The 26,154-nt window shown below is 43.6% G+C and overlaps 1 protein-coding gene across 1 annotated transcript in view; it reads left to right on the top strand.

Moving 5' to 3' along the window:
• Positions 1–5,163: 5,163 nt before the first annotated feature.
• mad1l1 (mitotic arrest deficient 1 like 1) overlaps positions 5,164–26,154 on the top strand; it is a 32,550-nt gene continuing 11,559 nt past the window's right edge. The window contains exons 1-11 of the mRNA XM_089005459.1: positions 5,164–5,461; positions 6,200–6,358; positions 6,430–6,570; positions 10,510–10,689; positions 10,763–10,887; positions 10,950–11,031; positions 11,229–11,359; positions 11,450–11,564; positions 11,648–11,709; positions 18,838–18,924; positions 22,902–23,046. Coding sequence (XP_088861585.1) covers positions 6,209–6,358; positions 6,430–6,570; positions 10,510–10,689; positions 10,763–10,887; positions 10,950–11,031; positions 11,229–11,359; positions 11,450–11,564; positions 11,648–11,709; positions 18,838–18,924; positions 22,902–23,046 — 1,218 coding nt within the window. The 5' untranslated portion in view covers positions 5,164–5,461; positions 6,200–6,208. The remainder of the gene's footprint in view (positions 5,462–6,199; positions 6,359–6,429; positions 6,571–10,509; positions 10,690–10,762; positions 10,888–10,949; positions 11,032–11,228; positions 11,360–11,449; positions 11,565–11,647; positions 11,710–18,837; positions 18,925–22,901; positions 23,047–26,154) is intronic.

The raw sequence follows: 26,154 nt of genomic DNA, 5'->3' as shown, positions 1-26,154 counted from the left end.
ATAAAGGCAAATCCAATCCAATCCAATCGGGAAACCGCCTGGGAATACCATGTGCTGTACATTGGCAGCGGGTAGGTCCTACAGACCTACACGGGTGTAAAGACGACCCCGCCATCCACGAGTCCCCGGAGCCTCTAAGGCGGTCTGGTGGCGAGATCTGCCACCTTTCCGGCAGCTCCTATGGGAGTAAACCCGAAATCAATCCGGTAATGGCGCACCTAAGGCGGTCTGGTGGCGAACTCCGCTACCTTTCCGGCAGCTCCTGCGACCATACTGACCCCAAATTGTATCAGCTCAGCTGTTCCTTTTGGTCCAGTCAGCATGGTGGAGAGGGGGCGCAAGCTGCATAGGCGACAACCTGCTCTCCATAATACACCGCTCAGGCACACTGTCTACCGGGACAGTCATCCATGGTCAGCCATGACCGATGGAGGCCGACGATGCCAAGATTATATTCTCACAAATTTAATGTTTATAAACCGAAAGTTTTGTGAGCTAAAGCGGTCGTACGCCGAGGTATCACTGAACATTTATGTTGTCCATCTCTATCATACGATTGAAAAATAATGTGTGTAGTCCGGTGGCGGGCAGTGGGTTTCGCTAGGCCTTAAGTAATCCTCTGTCTGAATCAATCCAGACTGAAAGCTGTGCGCTGTGATTTACGACCAGTCCACTAGTAGGTACCGTCAGCCAGGAAATAACTGACCGGCCTTTCTTAATGATGTCTATTTTTTCCACGTTTCTTCTCCAGCCATTGTGGATTTACAAAACCGCTATGAAAATCAACACAACACAACAATATATTGTATGTTTATGAAGCTCACGACTGATACAGTTTGCTAGCTCTCGCTGGTATGCTCTTATGACTAGCTGCTAATGGTACTATGAATTTGCTAGTGACAGGCCAATCATAGTTTGCAAAAACTGATGTTTCCAGCGCCTTCCAGCAGGCTTTGGGTTGCCAACTCGAACTATGATTGGTTAAAGCAACAGTTTGATTGACACTTATTTGATGCTCCAGGGTCTGCAGAACTGGTGGTGAAGGTGACTAGGTTTGATTTCTGACCCGGTAACAGATTTGTTACCAGGGTCAGAAATCAAACAAATCACATTTCAGCCATGATTATGGCTGAAATGTGATTGGTTCAATCACTGATTGAAATAACGTCTGCCCGGATGCCCGAGGCGTACAACTTCCAGAACCTCTCTGCCCAAGTGGCCGACAACTTTTTCCAGGGAGAAAAAAAAGAAACGAAATATATTTATTTCGAATCAAATGTTTGCTTTTTTGCGATTTCAAAATATTTGTTGGATTTTAAATTTCAGAATTTCGGTTTGTTTGACAATTTTAAATTCCGGTTCATTTGGCATTTGACATACTCAGCAGCCAATCAGAAGCCTGCATCGAATAACTTCGTGCCCGGACTTTCCCGAGCGTTATCAGGTCGTGCATTCGCATTTCATTTTTTCAAAAGTACACGCACAGAGAACACAAGAAAAATGGATAAGTGGTTAGGAATCAAGCCAAAACCTCAGCCCCAGAAGAGAGACTCAAAAGAAGCAAACAAAATTTATGACGCTACATAACGTCAACGTACATTGAGAGCAACATGGAAAGAGGAGTTTACGTGGCTTGCAGCAGACGACGCAACGCAAATATTGCACTGTGCAACCTGCCGGGAGGTGTATGGACAAATGACAACTGGAGCAAAATCATCAGCAAATGTTATTTACGACAAATTAAGTAGGGGAGCATTTGTGGTAGGTACATCAATTACTTAATTTTAAAGTCTTGTTCTGTTATATATTCTGATTACCAATCCTTAATACAGTGAGACCTCAATTTACGAACTTAATTGGTTCCCAGACAGAGTGGGTAAGGCGAAAAGTGTGTATCTAAAAAAAATTCCCATAGGAAACCATTAAAATGGGAATAATCCATTCCCGGGTTTCCATAAAATATACTTTTTAACTAAATAAGCCTTAAAACTACACACAACATACCTTATTCTATGTATAATAAATGTGCTATTGTATTGTAATGAAATAAATACACTGCATTGTATCATAAAGTCACTTTGTTTACATTTGTGATGGTCATTGATGGCTTGATGGAATGGCGTTGGAGGTCGAAGGTCAAAGCGAATTTCTGTTTACATGAGGACTGTAATTAAATAAATAAACTGTGCTGTAAAATAAAATTTTATTTACCTTTTTGATGGTCGTTGAGCGTTTCGCAGCCGAATGTGAAGCGGTTGGGATGAGAATCAGCACCTCCAAATCTGAGACAATGGTTCTTAGTCGAAAAAGGGTGGAGTGCCCTCTCCGGGTCGGTCGGGGAGGAGATTTTGCCTCAAGTGGAGGAGTTTAAGAATCTGGGTGTCTTGTTCACGAATGAGGGAGTAAGGGAGCGAGAGGTCGACAGGCGGATCGGATTGTACCGATCTGTCATGGTGAAGAAGGACCTGAGCCACAAAGCAAAGCTCTCAATCTACCGGTCGATCTACGTCCCAACCCTCATCCATGGTCACGAGCTATGGGTTGTGTCCGAAAGAACGAGATCCCGGATGCAAGCGGCCGAAATTAGCTTTCTCCGTCGGGTGTCCGGGCTCTCCCTTAGAGATAAGGTGAGAAGCTCGGTCATCCGGGAGGGGCTCAAAGTCGAGCCGCTTCTCCTCCACATCGAGAGGAGCCAGATGAGGTGGCTCGGGCATATGATTAGAATGCCCCCGAGACGCCTCCCTTGTGAGTCGTTCCGAGCATGCCCCACTGGCAGAAGACCCCGGGGACGACCCAGAACACGCTGGAGAGACTATGTCTCCCAGCTGGCATGGGAACGCCTCGGGATCCGCCAGGACGAGCTAGAAGAAGTGGCTGGGGAGAGGGAAGCCTGGGCTTCCCTACTGAAGCTGCTGCCCCCGCGACCCGACCCGGGATATGCGGCAGAAGATGGATGGATGGATGGTCGTTGATGGTTTATGGAAGGAGAGTCACCTTCCATAAGCCATCAACGCATGGGTTTCGTCTTGTGATTAACATAAGTCTCGTCCAAATTGTTCTCAATATGCAAAACATTGTAGATAACAAAACAGAATGAACAACGTGTGATCGTATAGTGGTTATTTACAGAAAAAGAGAATACAACACAAGTTCAATGTTATTTACATGATGTCCCTGAAGGCATCACATTCGCGACGGTCGGCGCGAACACGCGGTCCGCTGGTAATGGCGGCACAGTTCGACCCGCCACGAACACTCACGGCCAAATGAAACAGGACACAAAAAACTAAATACAGTACAATAAAAATGAAATGAAACAATCATTACCTGCAACACAGTATGGCAGAAGGGATGGGTGAAGTTGCATGGGTTTCGTCTTGTGATTAACTGCGCAACAGAAAAGCACGATGAAGCACTTGTGCTTCAAAGTTCCACTCAACAAAACTTGAATTAAATAATGACACAAAATGTAATCTGGACTCGAAAGGAGTCAGGGAACTAATTAGATAACACTAGACAGTACAAAAGGGGAAACAAAATAAGATATTGTCATGAAAATGCGTGTTAATCCAGACCATCAGAGAAATGCGACTCACCATAAATCTCGTCCAAGTAGTTGGGACTTGGTGCTACACTGTGCGCCGTTGCGTCACATAATTTAATAATCTTAGTTAACAACTCCGTTACACAAACACACATATATATATATATATATATATATATATATATATATATATATATATATATATATATACAGTAAAGTCTCGTTATATCGATATCGGATATATCGATAGTCCCGGTTATATCGATAGTGTTTCTATGCACGCACGGAGAAAATTACATGCAAACAGGGTCGGATATATCGATAGTCCCGGTTATATCGATAGTGTTTCTATGCACGCACGGAGAAAATTACATGCAAACAGGGTCGGATATATCGATAGTCCCGGTTATATCGATATTTTTTCGGACTCCCTTGAATATCGATATAACGAGACTTTACTGTATATATATATATATATATATATATATATATATATATATATATATATATATATATATATATATATATATATATATATATATGTCCCTACTGTCCAGGCGTGGCAGTGCCAGACTCTGCTATGATTGGTCCCTGCTCTCAGGTTGGGGGGAGCAGAGGGCTACTCCCTGCGGCTTCACTAAATCGCCATGGTGGGGTGATGTTCAATTTGGATCGTTCGAACAACAGACTTCTTAGGCAACATAGGCTTAGTTATGCTGATGAGGTGATACCAGAGCAAATGGGGCAATCAGGCCAGTCGTAGACCTCATACTCAAGCAGGACAATAGAAGTAATTAGTGTAGCCGCAGGGAGGCGTCCTCTACTCCCCCAAACCTGAGAGCAGGGACCAATCATAGCTGAGTCTGGCACCGCCACGTCTGGACAGTAGGACTGGACTGGATAGTCGAGTGGTTAGCACACCGGCTTCACAGTGCAGAGGTCGCCAGTTCGCGTCCCGGTCCGGCCTCCCTGTATGGAGTTTGCATGTTCTCCCCGGACCCACGTGGGTTTTCTCCGGGTCCTCCGGTTTCCTCCCACACTCCAAAAACATGCATGGCAGGCAGATTGACCATTCCAAATTGTCCCTAGGTGTGGGTGTGAGTGTGAGAGTGACTGTTGTATGTCTTTGTGTGCCCTGTGATTGGCTGGCAACCAATTCAGTGTCCCAGGCCTCGTGCCTGAAGACAGCTGAGATAGGCTCCAGCAACCCCCGTGACCCTAATGAGGAATAAGCGGTACGGAAGATTATATATATATATATATATATATATAGGGTCGAAAATACCAGTAAAAGACTTTTCGTTAGTTTAACGAAACATGCGACAGATGACGGCTGAAGAAACCTTTTCATTGATGTACCACTCCTGTAGACTGAGCTCTTACACAGACCGAATAAAAGTACGTTTTAAATTGATATAAAATATCGCACAATAGTTCGGTCGATCAAAATCTGACGCATGTTGGAAAACTTTCGTATTTTAACATTTCTTCGTGGTCGTGGTCATCACTCATTAAAGACGATACATATTGAGTCGATGGAGATTCAAATACTGCAGCGTGGGCGTGTAGTTTTGCGACATACCGGGCTTGTTTCCGGCTCACGCGGTAACTAATAAAAGTACGTTTTAAATGTATATAAAATATCGCACAATAGTTTGGTCGATCAAAACCTGACGGGTTTCTTACACTTGCTCCTTGATGTCGCTAGCATGTTGAAAAACCTTCATATTTTAACATTTCTTCGTGGTCGTTGTCAAGACTCGCGCCAGTTGGTTTACGGCAAACAGGAAGATTTTTTTTATGGACGCGCTAAAGCGAAGCTAGGCTACTGTTTGGAGCAACAAGAAGACTTAAAACTAGTGCAGATCGCTACCATCAAACATCGAATAAACGTCACCAAGACGACGACGAAGTGAAGTAGGTGGTTTTAATAACTGTCCCGTGTAATGTTCAAACATGCAATTAAAATGACAGACGCTACTTCATGAGCTTTGGCATTGAATGAATGGCGGCAACTTGGGGCACATTGTGGTGACACCAACTCGCTTAGTCTGCTCGCTCATTTCGGCGTCGTGGCCACAAACTTTGAGTACACTCGCACAATGTTAGACGAGGTCCAAACACAAGAGCCCAATTCGAAACGCTGCCTTTAAATTCCGCGGGCCCGTGTGATTCTGTGCGTCTTTAATTGTCCTGAAATAATCAGAAATAGCACGACTAGTCAAAAATTTCGCTCAAGTATAACAAGCCAACTATCTGTTTGGACTACAGTAGGATAATAGGACTGATTTAAAAGTCAGAAGAAGCCCACCACATACCGACACGAGTCAAAACTAAGTGGTCCTTTTTTCCTTTGCAAAAAGTAACGTTAGACATTCGTTGCATGAAAAGAACGCTGAAAAAAGCAAACATTCCCAAATGTGGGAATTTCTTCTTTGTGAAACGAATGAATTTTTTCTTACCTTATCTTAAAAGTCTCTCAAGTGTGTCTGGTGTGCCTACTTTTACATGCCTGAATTTATTCTTAGTTTGGAGATGCAAAGCACATCCACGCTTCATTTTTCATCGTTGAAATTGATGTGAAGTGCGCATGAAATATAATGGGAGTTTGCCGTTGATGTTTGTGACTTGCCGACTTGAATTTTGCTCGTAGAGACTCCCAAAATGGATTGCGACGATAACACCACCGTGTATTCCACCATGAAGTCCTTCAACTCCTTCATCGACTGCACCAGGCTTTCGCCCCAGGCGCTGCGGCCCTCGGCGGCAGCGGCCGCGACCACCCTGCAGAACCAGTACAAACGCAGCATGGAGGTAGGCGGACACGCACTGACGCGACTAAGTACGATATTTGCGTTCACCGCACACGCGTCTTCCCAACATAGTGGTTAGAAGCGGCCGAGAAGGTCCAGTCGCACAGTCGCTACCTGAAGCTGGACCAGGAGAAGAAGCAGATGGAGCTGAGTCACAAACGCGTCCGCGTGGAGCTGGAGAAAAGTGCCAGCGACACTGCCTGCAACTTGAAGGTAATGTGCACACGGCGCCTCACAATTTCATTCTCGAGGATTTCAGCAAAAAAACGATTCATTTTGATTTTGGGAAATGAAGATACACCTCCTCAGATGTCTTCACTTTACATTAAACTTAACAACTTAACATTAAACTCAAAGTCCAGTCCAGTCCTGTCATTTCTGATGTTCTAAATTTTGTTTTATTGTGTACAGTGATAGCTCGGCTTACGAACGTAATTACCGTATTCATTCGAGTATAACGCGCACATGTGTATCACAAGCACCCCAAAGTTTCAATTAAAAATCAGTATAAAATTGTGTTTCACTTTTTCTCGGCTACCAGTATATCAATTAAAATATGAAGAACACTGAATGGAAACTGAATATTGGTAATGGTGCAAAACAGCATTGCTTAACTCGCGTTTCAGTGTGGGTGAGGCGAGGAAAGGAAATGAAGCGTAGCGAAAGAAATGCTAATCAATTTTAAAAAAAGGAATGCGCGTGATCCGGGTCTTTCCGAGAATCGAAGCTGAAGGGCGAGAATAGCCATGGAAATGCTGACCCCTCCTGGAAGGGATGAAGCATTAAACATATCTGAGAATTTTTTTTCCCCAGGCCTTGTTTATAACACTCATCCAAACTTTGAGTTCTTTTTTTAGGTTGAAAATTTTGCGCGGTATACTCTAATTAATAAGGTAGTTCCCAGAAAGTGTGTGTAAGGTGAAAAGTTAGTCTTCCAAATATTTATTTCCCATAAGAAACCATTTAAATGAGAATAATCTGTTGTCAGGTCCCCATAAAACTAAAATGTTCGACTAAATAAGCCTTATTAGGGGCGAAATGTCCGACACCTTCAAAGAAGTACAGATGACCGCAGAACAAACATTTTCCTCCAAAAACTGCTGAAATCTCCAATGTACAGTCATACCTCAGCTTACGCGACTTAATTGGTTCCCAGAAAGTGTGTGTAAGGCGAAAAGTTCGTCTTCCAAACATTTATTTCCCATAAGAAACCATTAAAATGAGAATAATCCGTACTCAGGTCCCCATAAAGCAGACTTTTCTACTAAATAAGCCTTAAAACTACACAAAATACACCTTATTTTATGTATAATAAATGTGCTATTGGAATGTAATTAAAGAAAAAACTGTACTGTGTAATAAAGCCGTTTTATTGACCTTTGTGATGGACGTTGATGTAGTTGCCTCATGATGATATCCGAGTGAAGTTGCCTTGCTTTTTCGGCGGCGATAATAATCTCACTCACACTGTCCCCTGCTAGCTGCTTTTCGTTAATCCAAATTAACAGAAGTTTTTCAACCTCCTCTATTGCCTGAGACTGTTGCTTCGACAACACAGAAACACCCTGAGCCTCTCGTAGCAACGGTCGATTTAGTGTACTGGTACTAGGACGCTAAATCACACAAACGCACACCTCGTTGGTGTTTCTCGATGATCTACGTCTTCTGCTCGATCGTCATTTTCTTTTGTGTCCTCTTCGGCTGAACACGAGCCTGCGGTGGGGTCTTTTTCGCTTCCAATAGCAAAAGTACTCCACTCGATAACAAATCACGTCTGCACTCAAAGAAAAGGGGTGATGAAAACTTGTCCGCCAGCCACCGTGCCGCTGTTAGATCATTTGGTTTGGTGTTCATCCGCCGAAAACTAGTCCGCCAGCCACCGTGGCGGCGTGTGGTTTGGTTCGTCCGGTGAAAACTAGTTTATCAGCCAAGGCTATATGCTCGCGAATGTAATGTTCATGAAACAAAAAGTTTGTGAGCTAAAGCTTTCTTAAGCTGAGGTATCACTGTATTTAGTTTTTTCCAAATGACGTCGTGAATATGAGGAATCGGGCCGTATCACTTGTAAATTTTTTGGGTGAACGTGAGTTTAAAGGACAACCAACACAATTTTTGTTTCCTAACTGACATCAGAAAAACGTTTTAATGCATCTGAAATACCCAAAACACGCAGGATGATATTTTTAGTCAAATGAAAAAAAACATTAAAAATGACTTAGTGTCCCAAAACTACTTCAAAATGACCTCAGAAAGTTTCAGTTTCAGAAGGTTTGTGACGTTACGCCAAGACGTTTTGCCTTGCTCGAGAATCAAAACAATGGCTTCAGATTCGGAGAAGATGCTTTCTTGTTACTCATCCAGTTATGAATATGATTCAAATAGTTCTGAAGAGGAAAGCATAAATGTTTGCAATCAATTAAAAAAAAGTCCTTCCGTGTCATTTTGAGGCATCTGGACTGCAATGTAGCCTCCCAGAAAATGCACAAGATGGCGCCCAAGTTCTGTTGGAAATGGGCTGATTTGTCTGCTGGGAATTTGTGTCAGCTCGTATCAAATAGTAGTCTTGGTGCAACACACAACGATTCACCATCGCGTTATTTATGTGTTTTCCTTCTAATTTAGCCATCAACACAGATCAACACGAAGTTTTCAGACCAAACAAAATACTCAAAATGCATTGTCTGTCGCTTTCTCGGTCAGTGATGATACCTACCGTGACGTCACGGTAGGTATCGTCACCAATTCAAAAACAAGACTTCCAGAATAGTCAGTGCGAGTCTTAAAACGTAAAATATAGCTATATGCAGTGTCTGAAACTCACAAGAAGTTAGCGGACACCCGGTCAGACAACTCTGAAAAGTTGCCTGCCCGGCCATAAACTTGTCTGCCCCGTTTTTCACAACTTGAAACACAATAAGACGACTAATCGCACAAAAACAATTGTTGCGAAATATAAAGGATTTTTTAAATTAAGGAAGTACCTCCCACAAATGCTCCCTTGCTTGATTTATGGTAAATATCCCTTGCTGAAGATTTTGATCCAGTTGTCGTTTGTCGTCATGGTGAACAATGCATTGTTTGCGTTGCGTTGTCTGCTTAAAGCCATGTGAACTCCTCTTTCTAAGCGCCTTTCAAAACTCTTAAGTACACTTTTCAGTCACGGTGTAGTCCGAAGCACGAAACAGGCTTCTGATTGGCTGCCGGTGCAGAGTTTGCAAATTATAATTTGCATACTCGGCACCGACAACCAATCAGAAGCCTGTTTGACAATTTGCATACTCGGCAACGGCAGCCAATCATAAGCCTGTTTCGTGCTTCGGACGACACCTTTACTGAAAAGTGTACTTGAGAGTTTTGAAAGCCGCTAAGAAACTGGACTCCATGTGGTTTGCTTGTAGCTTTTGCGTGATTGAATGAAACAAACGTTTGATTTGAAAAAAAAAAATCTTTTTTTTTTTCTTTTTTTTTCTTGAAGTTGTCGGCCACACGGGCCGAGACGTTTTGGAAGTCGTATGCCCGACACGAAAGTGTTACGCCCCGAGCCACCGGAGAATATGCTTTCTTGTTACGCATCCAGTTATGAATATGATACAAATAGTTCTGAAGAGGAAAGTATAAATGTTTGCAATCGATTAAAGAAGGTTTTCTGGGTCGTTTTGATTTCCCAAGACTGATGTGTAGTGTCACAGAAAATGCAGAAGTTGGCGGCAGAGCTCCGTTGGAAATAGTTTTGTTTTGCGGTTTGGAATTTTTTTCAACAAATATCAAAGAGTTGTCTTGGTGTAACATACAATGATTCACCATTGCGTTACCATTGTGTTTACCTTCTAATTTCGCCATTAACACGGATCAACACGAAGTTTTCAGATCAAACAAAGTACCGCAAAATGCATTGAGGTGATGCAAGGTATGTCCTTTCTCAGTCAGGTCGTTCCTTCAGTGACTTAGGGTGAGGACTCGTCGCCAACTCAAAAACAAGACTTCCGGAATATTCAGCACAAGTCTTAAAACGTAAAATATAGCTATATGCGGTGGAATCTTTGTAAAACACGCTCAGTAGAAGTCATTTGAAGCCATTTTACAAATTATGGACACAACTTGTCCGGAGACGTCGGTTGTCCTTTAAAGGGTCAGCGTATTTGTCTCCCGTAGCAACTGGAGGGGAAGAACAGCGAATTGGCGTCGCGTCTCAAGAAGTCGGAGGAGCGTGAGACGGAGCTGGTGAGGACGCTGGCGCAGCAGGCCGAGGCCAACCGGGAGCTCCGCAACCACGTGGAGAGCCTGGACAAAAAGCTGGACGAGCGAGACACCCGACTCGATGCCGCCAACCAGGTATGAGCAGTGTCGGAAATCGGCCTCCCCTCGTTGACCTCAACTTTTGTCATTTTGCCACCTGCGTCGTCAGACCGTCATCGCCCTGAAAGACCAGATCCGAGACCTGAAGCGGAATCTTCAAAACCAGGACTTGCTCCTTTCCACTCATAAATTGGAGAAGCAAGCGCTGCAGGAGCAGCTGGATTTACAGCGCCGGTATGCCCTCCTCATGGCCAACGCCCCGCTCCCTCCCCTGATCACTCTTCTTCTTCTACCAGGAAGTACCAGGAAGTGTCTGAGCTGTACCAGAATCTCCAAGCGTCGCAGTCGTCCTGCTCGGAGCATGTCCTCAAGATCAAGGTCAGTGACTGTAAAGTGTCCTTGAGAGTTTTGAAAGGCGCTCATAAATGAAATGTATTATTATTATTATTATTATTATTATTATTATTATTATTATTATTATTAAAAGGTCGTCACGCGCATGCGTCAGTTGGCTTTGTCAAAAAACGGCAGCCATTTTATTTGTCTATACCCCTCCCCCCCCCTCCAACCTCCAGGAATTGGAAAGGCGCCTGTCCCTTCAGGAGCAAGACTTTGCCATCGTGAAGAACGTCAAGCAGGAGGCCAGCAGAGTTCCTGATCTGGAGAAGGAGCTCAAGCGCCTTCGACAGGAGAATATTTTACTCAGGTCTGTTGCCTTTTATAGATGGGCAACCGTTTTGGATCCGGGGTGTGAACTTTGACCTCATTGCAAGTCAATGCGACGTGTCGCCGACAGGGAAAGCAGAGAGAACTGCAGCCTGCTGAAAGAGGAGGCCGAGGGCCTGAAAAGGAAGCTGGAGCGCACGGCCAAGACCAAAGAAGATCTGCTCAATGCGGAACTGGAGAATGAGGTAACCCCCCCCCCCCCCCACGCCAACAACAAATCCCAATCGGCACATTATTTCTTTGACACTCGGTTGTCTTTACTACGCAGAGGTTGGCAGAGAAGGTCAAAGCGTGGGAGAACCTCGGACAATCGACAGGACTCAATATAAGGTCAGTTTGTGGGTCAATCCACCAAACGGCCTTTCACTTGTGATGCAACAAACGACCTGCAGGTGGTGATATGCTCATTCTCCAAAACAACACTTTGATGGCTCACTTGATTTACAAGTGTGTGTGATTATGTGTGCGCGGTGTTCCGACTCGGATTAACTTTCAATTAAATCGCACATTGTCCATACATTTTGGTATTCATGTCACACGGGAACCACAAGTAACTGTCATTCGTTTTTTTTCCGTTGAATTAATACAGTGATACCTCAGCTTACGAACTTTATTGAAGAAAGTGTGTGTAAGGCGAAAGGTTTGTCTGCCAAACATTTATTTCCCATAAGAAACCATTAAAAATGAGAATAATACATTCTCAGGTCCCCATAAAACATCATTTTCTATGAACATTTTCTACTAAATAAGCCTTAATAGGGCCAGGGTAATCAGCATAACTTGAGTTCGCTGACAAAGCTTTGCGAATCAGAATCAGAAAACCTTTATTTGTCCCACAATGGGGAAATTTGCAGTCCACAGCAGCAATTGAAAGGGGATGGGGTGGGGGTGAAAGGATAGAAAACAAGATACAGTAAAGTCTCGTTATATCGATATCGGATATATCGATAGTCCCGGTTATATCGATACTATTTCTATGCACGCACTGAGAAAATTACATGCAAACAGGGTCGGATATATCGATAGTCCCGGTTATATCGATATTTTTTCGGACTCCCTTGAATATCGATATAACGAGACTTTACTGTATTCTGAGCATAACAAAATAAAACTGTCAACTGTATACTGTGCAAATGTAAATGTGCAAAACCGTTTCATAAAAAACTGTACATAGTGCAAGTATAAAGAAAGGCATATTGTAGGTACTTGTAGGAGGTCACCCTCTCAATGTCCGAACCCTGGATGTTCAACGGTGCAGGTGAGGATTGTTTCCTGCAGAAGTCCACCACCAGCTCTTTGGTTTTCCCGGTGTTGATCTGGAAGTGATTCTGCTGGCACCAGTCCACAAAGTCCTTTGTCAGTCCCCTGTACTCCCTATCGTCTCCCTCTGTAATGAGGCCGACAATAGCTGAGTCGTCAGAGAACTTCTGAAGGTGGCGGGTTGGGGTGTTGTAGTTGAAGTCCGAGGTGTAGAGGGTGAACAGGAATGGAGCCAGGACTGTCCCCTGCGGCGCTCCGGTGCTGCAGAGAAGCCTGTCCGACTCACAGTTCTTTACCCTCATACTGTGGCCTGTTTGTGAGGTAATCTGTAATCCAGGATGTAAAGTGATGATCGACTCCGGCATGCCTCAGCTTGTCCCCCAGTAGATTTGGCTGGATGGTGTTGAAGGCACTGGAGAAATCGAAGAACGTGATCCTCACCGTGCTCCCAGCATTCTCCAGGTGCAGCAACGCCGAGTGGAGGAGGTAGATGATGGCATCCTCCACACCGATGCTGGGCTGGTAGGCAAACTGTAGCGGGTCCAGCGATGAGCTTGCCAGCGGTCGCAGGTGGGCAAGGACGAGTCTCTCCATCGTCTTCATCAGGTGAGACGTCAGCGCCACCGGTCTGTAGTTGTTGAGCTCCTTTGGGTTGGCAATCTTGGGCACTGGGACCAGGCATGACGTTTTCCACAGCTGTGGAACTCTGCCCAGCTTCAGGCTCAGGTTGAACAAGTGCTGGACAATGACACACAGCTGGTCGGAGCAGGTCTTGAGGAGTCGGGAACTGATGTCATCCGGACCTGCTGCCTTCCTCACCTGCATCCTCCACAGTTGGTTCCTCACCTGCGCAGTGCAGTTGTTGGGAAGCTGGTCGTGAGAGGGGGCAGGGAGGGTAAGGCCCCAGAGAGAGTTGGTGCAGGTGCAGCTACAGGTGAAGTTGACGGCGGGCCGGGGGCGACAGACGACTTGTCATACCGATTGAAAAAGTGGTTGAGTTCATCTGCCCAGTCCTTGTCTTCTTCGTTCAATGTCACTGGGCTTTTGTGGCCTGAGATGTTTTTCAGGCCCTTCCAGACACCAGCGACATTGCTAGCTTGCAGCTGCTCCTCTATTTTAATCCTGTAGGCCTTCTTCCCCTCTCTGATCTTCCTCCTCAGTTGGATCTGCACGGCCTTCAGTTCCTCTCTGTTGCCCGACACAAAAGCCCTTTTCTTTTCCTTCAGGAGGGCTTTTATGTCAGGATTAATCCATGGTTTGTTGTTGGAAAAACACAGCACAGTCCTGGTGGGTACAGTGTTTTGTTCACAAAAGTTTATGTGGTCTGTGATGGTATCGGTGAGTGAATCAATGATGAGGAGAGAAATGTCTGACACGTCAGATGGATCTTTTTCTCTGGTTCATGGCTCTTCACGGTGTTAGAAGATGGTGTTGTGATGATGTTTAATCAGCAGGAATCAAAGTGATGAACAAAAGATTATTTTAGTCTTGGACAGCAGAGACATTGTGAGGTCAAAATAGGCAGGCCATTGAGGCAGAAGACTCTGCTCTCCCCCCACCCGAGATGTTACATAGGGCGGGAATGACATTTCAAAAGGGCCTTTCAGCTATGAGATAGAAGGGTGAAATATGACATTAGACTGAAATGAGAATGTTTGAGTAACGGTACACACAACAAATACATCAGGTTACAAGGTAAACTACACATATACAGTGGGACCTTGGCTTACGAACTTAATTGGTTCCCAGACAGAATGTGTAAGGTGAAAAGTGTGTATCCCAAAAATTAATTTCCCATAGGAAACCATTAAAATGAGAATAATCAGTTCCCAGGTCTCGATAAAACATACTTTTATACTTTCTAATTTTCTAAGCCTTAAAACTACTCAAAATATACCTTATTTTATTTATAATAAATGTGCTATAGTATTATGATTAAAGAAATGAACTACTGTACAATAAAGTCATTTTATTTACCTTTGTGATGGTCGTTAATGGCTTGATGGAATGAAGTGTCCGGTTTCCTCAGCATTAAACACTTGATGAGGAACAGAGGCTTCTTTCACCATCTTGAGGAATGATCCGTTGTAGGTGCTTTCTCTGTGATAATTGTATCTAGTTCTTCATCAATTGTGATCTGTTGAGCTGGGTTGATAGCTTTTTGCATCAAGTGTACAGATGACTTGTGCGGGTTATTTGTGGAGCCTGATCAATGAGATATTTTAACTGTTTTCTATCCATTTTCTCACTATTCTCATACTTTTGTTTTATTTTTTGTTTCAAGCTCTGTCATCTCCTTTTCGTGTGTGTGTTTTCTCACTCTCTCTCTTTAATTAACCCCCCCTGCCCGCCACTGCTGGGTTCTTGACCAATGACATGGCTTGAAACGAAGACGCCATTTTGTTTTTTTGAGAACGGCCTCACTCTCTCTCTGTCTGTAACCCTATCCCCCACTGCTGCGTTCTTGACCAATCACGTCGCTTTAACCGAAGACTGGGGGCAGGGAATAGAGGACGTAAACAGTGGCCACCATTTTCTTGTGAGGAGAACAGGCTCGTTTGCGAACGACACATCACTCATTGTGGCAGCTCAGTGTGTATCCCGAAAAATAGTTCGTCTGCCAAGATAAAATTTTCATAAATGTAACGTTCATAAGCCAATGGCTTCGTAAACCGAGGTTTCACTGTATATAGAGTAACAACTTAGACTAAACTTAGACAAATACAAATGAGTAGAAAATAAGTAACATTGGATGTTTAAAGGACAACCGACGTCTCCGGACAAGTTGTGTCCATAATTTGTAAAATGGCTTCAAATGACTTATACTGAGCATATTTTACAAAGATTCCACCGCACATAGCTATATTTTACGTTTTAAGACTCGCGCTGAATATTCCAGAAGTGTTGTTTTTTGAGTTGGTGACGAGTCCGTCGTACGTGACGTCACTGAAAGAACGCCCCTGATCGAAAAAAAGGACACATTGTAGGAGTGCTTCCATCACATCAATACATTTTGCTGTGCTTGTTTGGTCTGAAAATGTCATGTTGCACCAAAAAGAATCAGAAGAGGGCGACCAAGCTCTATAAAAGGAATTTATCAGCCTGTGGAAATGGGCTGATTAATTCCTCACAGGGAGCTTGGTTGCCATTTTCTGCCTCTTTTCTGGGACGCTACATTGTAGTCCAGATGCCTCAAAATGACACCGAAGGACTTCTTTAATCAATTGCAAACATGTATGCTTTCCTCTTCAGAACTATTTGAATCATATTCATAACTGAATGTGTAACAAGAAAGCATATTCTCCGAATCTGAAGCCATTGTTTTGATTCTCCAGCAATGCAAGACGTCTTGGCGTGACGTCACGAACTGGGGGCGCGACTTTCTGAAAATGCCCAATTTGCAGCTCAATTTTTTGCAGATTTTGTACACTTTAAGTAATTTTTATTGGTGTTTTGCATTAGAATAAAAATATCATACTGCGTGTTTTGGGTATTTTAGATGCTATAAAACATTTTTTATGTCAGTTAAGAAACAAAAAGGTGACGTCGGTTGTCCTTTAAGGATGTGCATATAAAATAGTTCTATCACCTTCAAAGAAATACAGATGACGGCGGAAGAAACCTTTTCCTCTGAAAAAAAACTGCTGAAATCTCCAATGTACAGTGATACCTCAGCTTACGAACTTAATTAGTTCTCAGAAAGTGTGTGTAAGGCGAAAAGTTCGTCTTTCAAACATTTATTTCACATAAGAAACCATTAAAATGAGATTTCTTCAGCTGTCATCTGTACCTTTTGAAGGTGTCGGACGTTTCGCTTCTTATCCAAGAAACTTCGTCAGCAAACTAACGTATATATATATCCCTACTGTCCAGACATGGTGGTTCCGGACTGCTATACGAATTATGGACACAACTTGTCCGGAGACGTCGGTTGTCCTTTATACCTCATCAGTATTCCTAATTGTATTTTGCCTAAGTAAGCTGTTGTACGAACGATCCAAATTGAACCTCACCCCACCAAACCGGTTTAATGAAGGATTCAGTTGTTTTATGAAAATTGCTTCTTTTACTCCCCTTTCAAACCAAAAAGAAAGGGGAGTTAGTCAGTCGTTAGTCAGAACAATAGGAACAGTGAGTGGAGTGGCAGGGAGTAGTCCTCTGCTCCCCCCAACCTGAGAGCAGGGACCTATGATAGCAGAGTCCGGCACCGCCATGTCTGGACAGTAGGGATATATATATATATATATATATAGGGCCTAAACTACCAGTAAGACTAATTTGTTGACAAAGTTTCTTGGATAAGAAGCGAAATGTCAGACACCTTCAAAGAAGTACAGATGACGGCTGAAGAAACCTTTTCATTGATGGACCACTCCTGTACGACCGAGAGCTTACACAGACATTAAAATGAGAATAATCCATTCTCAGGTCCCCATAAAACATACATTTCTACTAAATAAGCCTTAAAACTACACAACATGTACCTTTTTATGTATAATAAATGTGCTATTGAATTGTAGTTAAAGAAATAAACTACTCTATAATAAAGTCGTTTTATTGACCTTTGTGATGCTTGTTGAAGTAGTTGCCTCTTGATGATATCCGAGTGAAGTTACTGTGCTTTCTCTGCGATAACACCCTCACTCACACTGTCCCCTGCTAGCTGCTTTTCGTTAATCCAAATCCAATACAACAGAAGTTTTTCAACCTCTTCTATTGCCTGAGACCGCTGCTTCGACAACACGGAAATACCCTTAGCCACAAGTAGCAATGGTCGACTTATCGAACTGCGTTGCTAAGTCACACAAACGCACACCTCGTCGGGGTTTCTTGATGATCTCCTTCTGCTCGACAATCATTTTCTTTTGTGTCCCCTTTGGCTTAACACTAGCCTATGGTGGGGTCTTTTTCGCTCCCATAATAGCAAAAGTGTCCTTGATAACAAACCACGTATGCACTCAAGGAAAGGGTGATGAAAACTAGTCCGCCATCCACCGTGACGCTGTGTGGTTTGGTTCGTCCGCTGAAAACTAGTTAGTCTGATTTTATTTTCGTGAATTTAGTGTTTGTTAAGTCGAAAAGTTCGTAAGCTAAAGCGTTCGTAAACTGATGTATCACTGTACATCGATACACGACGAGAAGAGCGGCACCTTTTATTGGTTTGTTTTGGTTGGCTGCGGCTATTTTGGAGACAGTTAGTCAAACTTCATTGCTGTCAAAAGGATCCGTGAATTATTATTTATTTATTATTTTCCTGTTTTTCTCAAATAAAGATTATCCGTACATGGAATAGAAGAGGTGTGTCCACATTTTTTTGGTTTGAGGGCCGCACACGGAAAGAATGATCTTAAATTTGGGTGGAATCTCGCAAGATGGCCGCCAGGTTTTGTCATGGGGATTATTTGTGCGTCTTTAACTGAAAAGGGGAAAAATGGCTTTGTGACTGAAATCCACTTCTGCACTGCAAGTTTTGTTTGTTATTATTTTTCCTCTGCACCTTTTGCCAAGTCGCTTTATTCATGCCGCCGCGATGCTCAAATAATGCGCAGCTCATAAATTGTGCGTTTTCCCCGATTATTTTCCCACTGCCGTGTTGTTTTGGAGGCCCATCGCTGGTGCCAGGGGGGGGCGGGGGGTGTGAATCACTGTAGTTATTCCATCGTATGATTCACTGTGCCTCATATTTTAGTCAGATGATTTAGGTCCCCGATGCCCCCCCCCCCCCCCCCCAAACACCCATCCTCCCTCCCCAGCCAAGCGGCATAAATAGAAAGACTTCCGAATCAGCAGCTTTATCGTTTTTTCATCTGCCCTGGCGGAATTTACGTGATCTGATACTATACAGTCAAAGTCACAAGTCGCTCTCTCTCGCACAGCAATTGACCGTGTGATGGCAGTGGGGGTGGGGGGGTTGGGAGTCATTTTTCTTCCTCTCTATTCAACATTTTGAATGGATTCCGACTTATGACCATTTTGACTTACGACCTTTTGCTTGGAACGGAACTCGCTCGGTCAAAAGTCGGATTTGCCTTTGACAATGGTTACCGCCAGGACAATGTTTACTGTCGCGTCACCTTGTAATGCTCGCTCGGCGGTTTTATCGCACACACTTGAGCGTTCAAGTGTCGCTCAAGGTTGCGCTTGCGGCACACCGCCAATGACGGGTCACTCATTGACGGCACTGGCTGTTTGTTGCAGGAAACCCGAGGATCTATCCAGGGAGGTGATTCACATCCATCAGAGGGAAATTGTCCTGAAAGAACAGAACTACGCACTCGACAGCCGGTAACTGCCCCCCTCCCACATACAAAGCCCCCCCCCCCCCCTCCAACCTCCACATCCATGAGAGCATAACTCCCTAATTGTCACCAAGTTAATTAAACTGCTCCTCTGTTCTGATTGCACAGCTGATGGAAGCGTATATGGGGGGCAAGAGAAAGTCGTCCTAATTAACGGTGTTCTCTTTAGGCTGAAGTGAGGGTGGGAGGGGGTGTTAGGGGAGGGGGGTGGTCCTTGCTTTCATTAGCTAACAAGCGCCTCTGCTGCCCAGCGTATGGGCTTCATTATGAAATATTAGAAACAGAAGAATGGGTGATGGCAGAGCGAGAAAAAAAGGGGGGCACCATGTAATTACCCCTCCTCAAACGGTGTATAATTACTATCCTATTGTTGGGTGGCACATCATCTCTCTGAGGATTTGCCACTTGGGTTGTTTTAGCTTGTGTCATTGATCTGCAATGTTTTTTTTTGGGGGGGGGGGTGCCGTGGTGCAAGATGGCTTCCCTCGTCTGTTTATCTTGTCCAAGCAAAGGCAAGATATGTCACTTGCTTTGTTATCTCGTCATGATATCACATGACGACTCGTTCATATCAGGGATCCCAAACGTCCGCTATTTATAATAATAATAATTATTATTATTATTATTATTATTATACATTTCATTTATAAGCTCCTTTCAAAACTCATGGTCACTTTACAGTCGCAGGATAAGTTTTTCTGGGTGAGCAGCGGCAGCCACATGCGCCAGCCTTCACCCAACCCTGAATAAAACTCAAATAGATAGAAAGCTATCTAGCTAATTGCTAGTTAATAGCTATCTATCTAGCGAGCTACCTATTAGATATTTGGCTGGCTAGCAAGCTAGCTATTAGCTATCTATTAGCTGGCTAGTTAGCTTTCTATGAGTGGGTTGAGCTGGCGCGTGTAGCTACCAATGCTCACCCTCAGAAAAACCTATCCGGTTACTCCAAAGTGACCTTGAGTGTTTTGAAAGGCGCTTATAAATGACATTTTTTAAATTATTATTATTATTATTATTATTATTATTCACCCGCACAAAAAAAAGTTCTTCTCCCGTGACTGTAAAGTGTCCTTTTAGAGTTTTGAAAGGTGCTTATAAATAAAATGTATTATTATTATTATGATTATAATTACACTTTTTTTCCGCCCAAGTGATATTTTCTATTATTTTTATAAAAATTATTTTATTTGCATATACAACAGCTAAAACATTTGTTTTGAAGGGTGAAGGGATGATCAGAATGCATAGTGCTTTTGGTCGATATCGGTTGCTTTCGTTGTCAATCGGGATCACTCTGAAGTAAAATACCGCCAGACTGCGCTATGAAACGAGAAAACAAATATGGCAACTTAATTGGTTACCAGAAAATGTGTGTAAGGCGAAAAGTTCATCTGCCAAACGTTTATTTCCCATAAGAAACCATTAAAATGAGAATAATCCGTTCCCAGGTCCCCATAAAACCTAAATTTCTACTAAATAAGCCTTGAAGGACAACCGACGCCCGGACAAGTTGTGTCCATAATTTGTAAAATCACTTCAAATGACTTCTACTGAGCGTATTTTACAAAGATTCCACCGCATATAGCTATATTTTGTTTTAAGACTCGCGCTGAATATTCAAGAAGTCTTGTTTTTGAGTTGGTGATGATTCCTGACGTCACGTCACGGAGGAAACGCCCCTGACCGAGAAAGTGACACACAATGCATTTTACGGTACTTTGTTTGGTCTGAAAACTTTGCGTTGATCAGTGTTGATGGTTAAATTAGAAGGAAAACACATAAATAACGCGACGGTGAATCGTTGTGTGTTGCACCAAGACAACTATTTGGTATTCGCTGACACAAATTCCCAGCAGACAAATCAGCCCATTTCCAACGGAGCTTTGACGTCATCTTCTGCATTTTCTGGGACGCTACACATCATTCCTGACGCCTCAAAATGACCCAGAAGAACTTATTTAATCGATTGCAAACATTTATGCTTTCCTCTTCAGAACTATTTGAATCATATTCATAACTGGATGAGTAACAAGAAAACATCTCCGAATCTGAAGCCATTGTTTTGATTCTCGAGCAAGACAAGACGTCCTGGCTTGACGTCACGAACAAGGGGGCGGGACCTTCTGAAACTGGCCACTTCTGGGTTCAATTTGAAGTACAGTAAAGTCTCGTTATATCGATATCGTTCATATTGATATCGTTTATATTGATAATACTGCTTATTATAACACTATTTTCATTTCCCGTGCACATTTCTAGTCTTTTTATGTATAATTAGTTCCGTTTAGTACGATTCGTGGTTTTTACGATATTTCTACGGTGCTCTTTTTAATCTCCCGCCGGCCATTTTGCAATGTTTATATCGATACAAAAGATACTTAAGGTGAATCGATATTTTCTTAGGGGTTTCTACACAGTACCACCATTATCGAAATCTGTATCGGCCGCGCCGTTGGTCGACTTGGGCACGTGACTTGGTCACTCCCTGGGGACTTTACTGTAGTTTTTGGACACTTTAAGTCATTTTTATTGATGTTTTTCATTTGACTAAAAATATCAGCCTGCGTGTTTTGGATATTTTAGATGTTATAAAACGTTTTTCTGATGTCAGGTAGGAAACAAAAAATGGTGTCGGTTGTCCTTTAAAACTACACAAAAAAGACCTTATATTACGTATAATAAATGTGCTATTGTATTGTAATAAAAGAAATAAACTGGTGGGAGAGGCTTCATTTGTGTGATTGACACAGCGAGGGGGGGGGGGCTTTTGTCCCCTTGTTTTAAACTTGTGCCAAAATGAAAGCAACGATGCCATGTCATTGTTGACGTTGTCAAACACCAAAATCAAATACAGTGGTACCTCGGTTCTCGAACGCCTCACTGTTCGAACAAATCGGTGTTCGAACAAAATATTCGAGATATTCTTGCTTCGGCGTTCGAACATCAATCGGTGTTCGAACGCCAATACGACGCGTGAGTGCGTACGCCAGGGTGGGGAGCTGAGCGGCGCACGGGTGTATCGCTCTGTTCGTGACCAACTGTTGTCGCTAGCGGACGTGCTGCGTTTTGCTCTAGCTAATAATCTAAAATAATCTAATATAGGTGTACGAAGAGTTTTAGCCCCTAATCATGCCTCCAAAGAAAGTAAGTGCTGCTTAAAGTGACAAAAGAAAAGTAGTGCGTACAACTATTGCATTTAAGAAAGAAATAATCGCAAAATATGAAGGAGGTGTGCGAGTGTCTGATTTGGCGAGGGAATACAGCATGGCGAAATATACGATCAGTACGATATTAAAGAATAAGGAGGCCGTGAAATCTAGTGATGTGACTGTGGAAGTGAGAGCAAGTGTCATTGGATAGATATTTGAAGAGAAAAGAACATCCTGTAGCCGAGTCATCCGTAGCTGTCACGTTCCGAGCGAGAGTGACGGCAGCTGACTCGTCGGAACGTAGTGGAATGTTTGGGATCCCAAAGCAGACACGTACGACCCAAGCAGGATGTTTATTCACAAATAAAAGAAAACACGATGAGTAAGAAGGCAGGGGGTGATCCGACCCGCTTACTACGCCAAAAAGCGAATGGCAAACGAGGGTGCAAAATTTCGCAATCCCGGAATATGACATACATTTACGGGACGCGGGGAAAATACCTCGGACCGGATAAACTCACGCATCGAAGGAAGAGTCCAGGTACGGTGGCGAGTTGAGTCAATCATCCGGCATTGACGAGGTGATCGCGAACCGTATAAATGCCCCGTGTCCGTGATTAGAGAACGGCCGGGAGAGGCAGCCCCCCCCCCCCACTGTCAACTCGCAAGTGACAGGAGCAAAGCGGTGGTTTCGGTGTTCGAAAAAATCGCTTTTCGAACAGGGTCCTGGAACGAATTATGGTCGAGAACCGAGGTACCACTGTACTTTTTCAGAGCATTGTATAAATAACCCCCCCCATCCCCTCAACAGCATTCGGAGCATGGAGCGCTCGCTTTCCGAGCTGCAGGCGGAGCTGCTGCAGCAGCGCAGCAAAACGCTAGAGGAGCAGAAAAAGCGCGAGACGCAATCTTTGCTCCTGGGGAGGCTGCAAAAGAGGATTTTGCTACTCACCAAGGTGTGACACACACACGCACGCGAACACGCAAAACACACGCCAACATACCTAGCACGTGTGCAGGGGGAATCGTTCCATTCCTCGGAATTCGCTCATGGCGGCTCTTCCGATGCACTCCAATCTCATTTCGGATTGGACTTAATCACATTTTTTAGACTCGCCCAAATAAATACAGCATATTAGACCCATGATCATGAAATAAATAAATAAGTCGATAGATACATAGATAGCGAACTAGCTAGCTGGACAGATAGCGAGCTAGGCCGATTACGAGCTAGTTAGTTAGACCGATAGCGAGATATATAGTGAACTAGATAGATAACGAGCTAGATAGAAAGCAAGCTAGCTATATTGTGATTTAGATCGCTAGTGTTTGGTTAAAATATTACAGGCTAATATTAGCATTAAGAGTTAATTTTAAAATTGTAAACATTATGAATGGAATTAAATATTTACCTTATTGCGCAATGTTATAACCCATCAATTGGCACCTTCGTTGTGAGAGAGATCACCAAAGAAGCCGGCAAGTTACTCACAGATGATTTATTCCGAACAATATAGTCTAATGCAAAATTCTGGGTCTCAGCTCTTTGACACAGAAAATATTTGTGTACCCTCAAAGTCAGGAGTGAGAGAGACAGGAGCCCATTTTAATGAGTACTTCATGCATATTCAAATTTGCCTCAAACAAAGATATCAATAGTTGTTTGTATCCCTCTCCTTCACTGGTCTGTGATGTCGTCTTCCTCTTTGGTGGGGGAAGCGGATATCTCAAGTTGCGTCCCCATCACACAGCGTTGGTTTTTGTTGTAGCATTCACCTCCTCCATACAGCCTTGGCCATGTTGTATTCCTTTGCTTCCTCTGCGTGATAAGAACCAGCTGACCCCTTGAACGTACAGCACCTGCAAAAACATAACTCCCAACAAACACTCGATGTCTGTTCGCTCATTCATTCATTGAAACCAAACCACTATTTCGACTGAACAAATCACGACTTTAATGTTCATCCTACAATGTTTAAAATGGCTAACTCCTCTTCTTCTCCTTTCGGCTTTTCCCTTCAGGGGTCGCCACAGCGAATCAATGTCCTCCATCTATCCCGGTTTTGTGCATCCTCTTCTCTCACACCAGCTACCTTCATGTCCTGCTTGACCACATCCATAAACCTCCTCATTGGTCTTCCTCTCGGTCTCCTGCCTAGCAGTTCAAGGCTCAGCATCCTTCTCCCGATATAGTCACTCTCTTTCCTCTGGACATGTCCGAACCATCTCAGTCTGGCCTCTCTGATTTTCTCTGCAAAGCCTCTAATATGAGTTGTCCCTCTAATGTACTCACTCCTGATCCTATCAAACCTTTTCACTCCCAAAGAAAACCTCAACATCTTCAGCTCTGCTATCTCCAGCTCTGCTTCCTGTCTTTTCTTCAGTGGCACTGTCTCCAGTACAAACATCATGGCTGGTCTCACCACTGTTTTATACACTTTTCCTTTCATCCTAGCTGAAACCCTTCTATCACACATCACACCTGACATTTTTCTCCAGCCGCTCCAGCCATCCTGGACACGCTTCTTCACCTCTTTTCTACACTCTCCATTGCTCTGGACAGTTGACCCCAAATACTTAAAATCCTGCACCTTCTTTATCTCTTCCCCCTGTAGCATCACTCTTGCACTTGGATCCCTCTCATTCACACACATATATTCCGTCTTGCTGCGACTGATCTTCATTCCTCTCCTTTCCAGGGCATATCTCCACATCTCTAGTTTCTCCACCACCTCCTTCCCGTTCTCGCTACAGATCACAATGTCATCTGCAAACATCATGGTCCAAGGAGATTCTTGTCTAACATCGTCTGTCAGCCTGTCCATCACCATAGCAACCAAGAAGGGGCTCAGCTGACCCCTGGTGGAGTCCCACCTCCTCCTTGAATTCCTCAGTCACACCGACAGCACACCTCACAACTGTCTTACAGTCATGATACATGTCTTGCACCACTCTGACATACTTTTCTGTCACTCCAGACTTCCTCATGCAATGCCACAGCTCTTCTCTGGGCACCCTGTCGTACGCTTTCTCCAGATCTACAAAGACACAATGCAATTCCTTCTGACCTTTCTCTGTACTTCTCTATCAGCGTTCTTAAAGCAAACACTGCATCTGTCGTACTCTTTTTTTGGCATGAAGCCATACTGCTGCTCACAAATGTTCACTTCTACTCTTAGTCTCGCTTCAACTACTGTTTCCCAGAGTTTCATTGTATGGCTCATCAACTTTATTCCTCTGTAGTTAGTACATCTCTGCACATCTCCTTTGTTCTTAAAAATGGGCACGAGTACACTTTGTCTCCATTCTTCAGGCATCTGTTCACCATCTAAGATCTTGCTGAATAACCCGGTCAAGAAAACCACCGCCACCTCCCCAAGACACTTCCATACCCCGATTGGTAAATCATCAGGCCCCAGTGCCTTTCCCTTCATCCTCTTCAGCGCCTTCCTCACTTCATCCTTGCTAATGTTTGCTACGTCTTGGTCCACAACAGTCACGTCTTCTACTCTATGTTCCTTCTCATTTTCCTCATTCATCAATTTTTCAAAGTACTCTTTCCATCTTGCCATCACACTACTGGCACTTGTTAATACATTCCCATCTCTATCCTTAATCACCCGAACCTGCTGCAGGTCCTTACCATCTTTGTCTCTCTGTCTCGCCAGCCTGTAAAGATCAGTCTCGCCTTCCTTGCTGTCCAGCCGAGCAATGAAGTCATCATAGGCCTTTGCCACCTTTACTTTAACCGTGCGCTGCATCTCCTTGTAGTTTAAAATGGCTAACTAAATGTACTTATTTCCTTCACTAGATAGATGGCAAACTAGATAGCTAGATAGATAGTGAGCTAGATAGCTAGCAAGCTAGATAGCTAGCGAGCTACATAGCGAGCTAGATAAATAGCTAATTAGTGAGCGAGCTAGGTAGATAATGAGCGAGATAGCGAGTGAGATAGTTAGCGAGATAGCTATAGAGTGATTTATATCGCTAGAGAGATAGCGAAGTACAGTAAAGTCTCGTTATATTGATATTTTCGGGAATCGGAAAAAATATCGATAGTAAGC

The sequence above is a fragment of the Hippocampus bargibanti genome, linkage group LG10, assembly GCF_051943395.1.
Source record: "Hippocampus bargibanti isolate YZ-2025 linkage group LG10, ASM5194339v1, whole genome shotgun sequence".
Taxonomy (NCBI): Eukaryota; Metazoa; Chordata; class Actinopteri; order Syngnathiformes; family Syngnathidae; genus Hippocampus; species Hippocampus bargibanti.
This window is presented reverse-complemented; position numbering and strand designations above follow the sequence as displayed.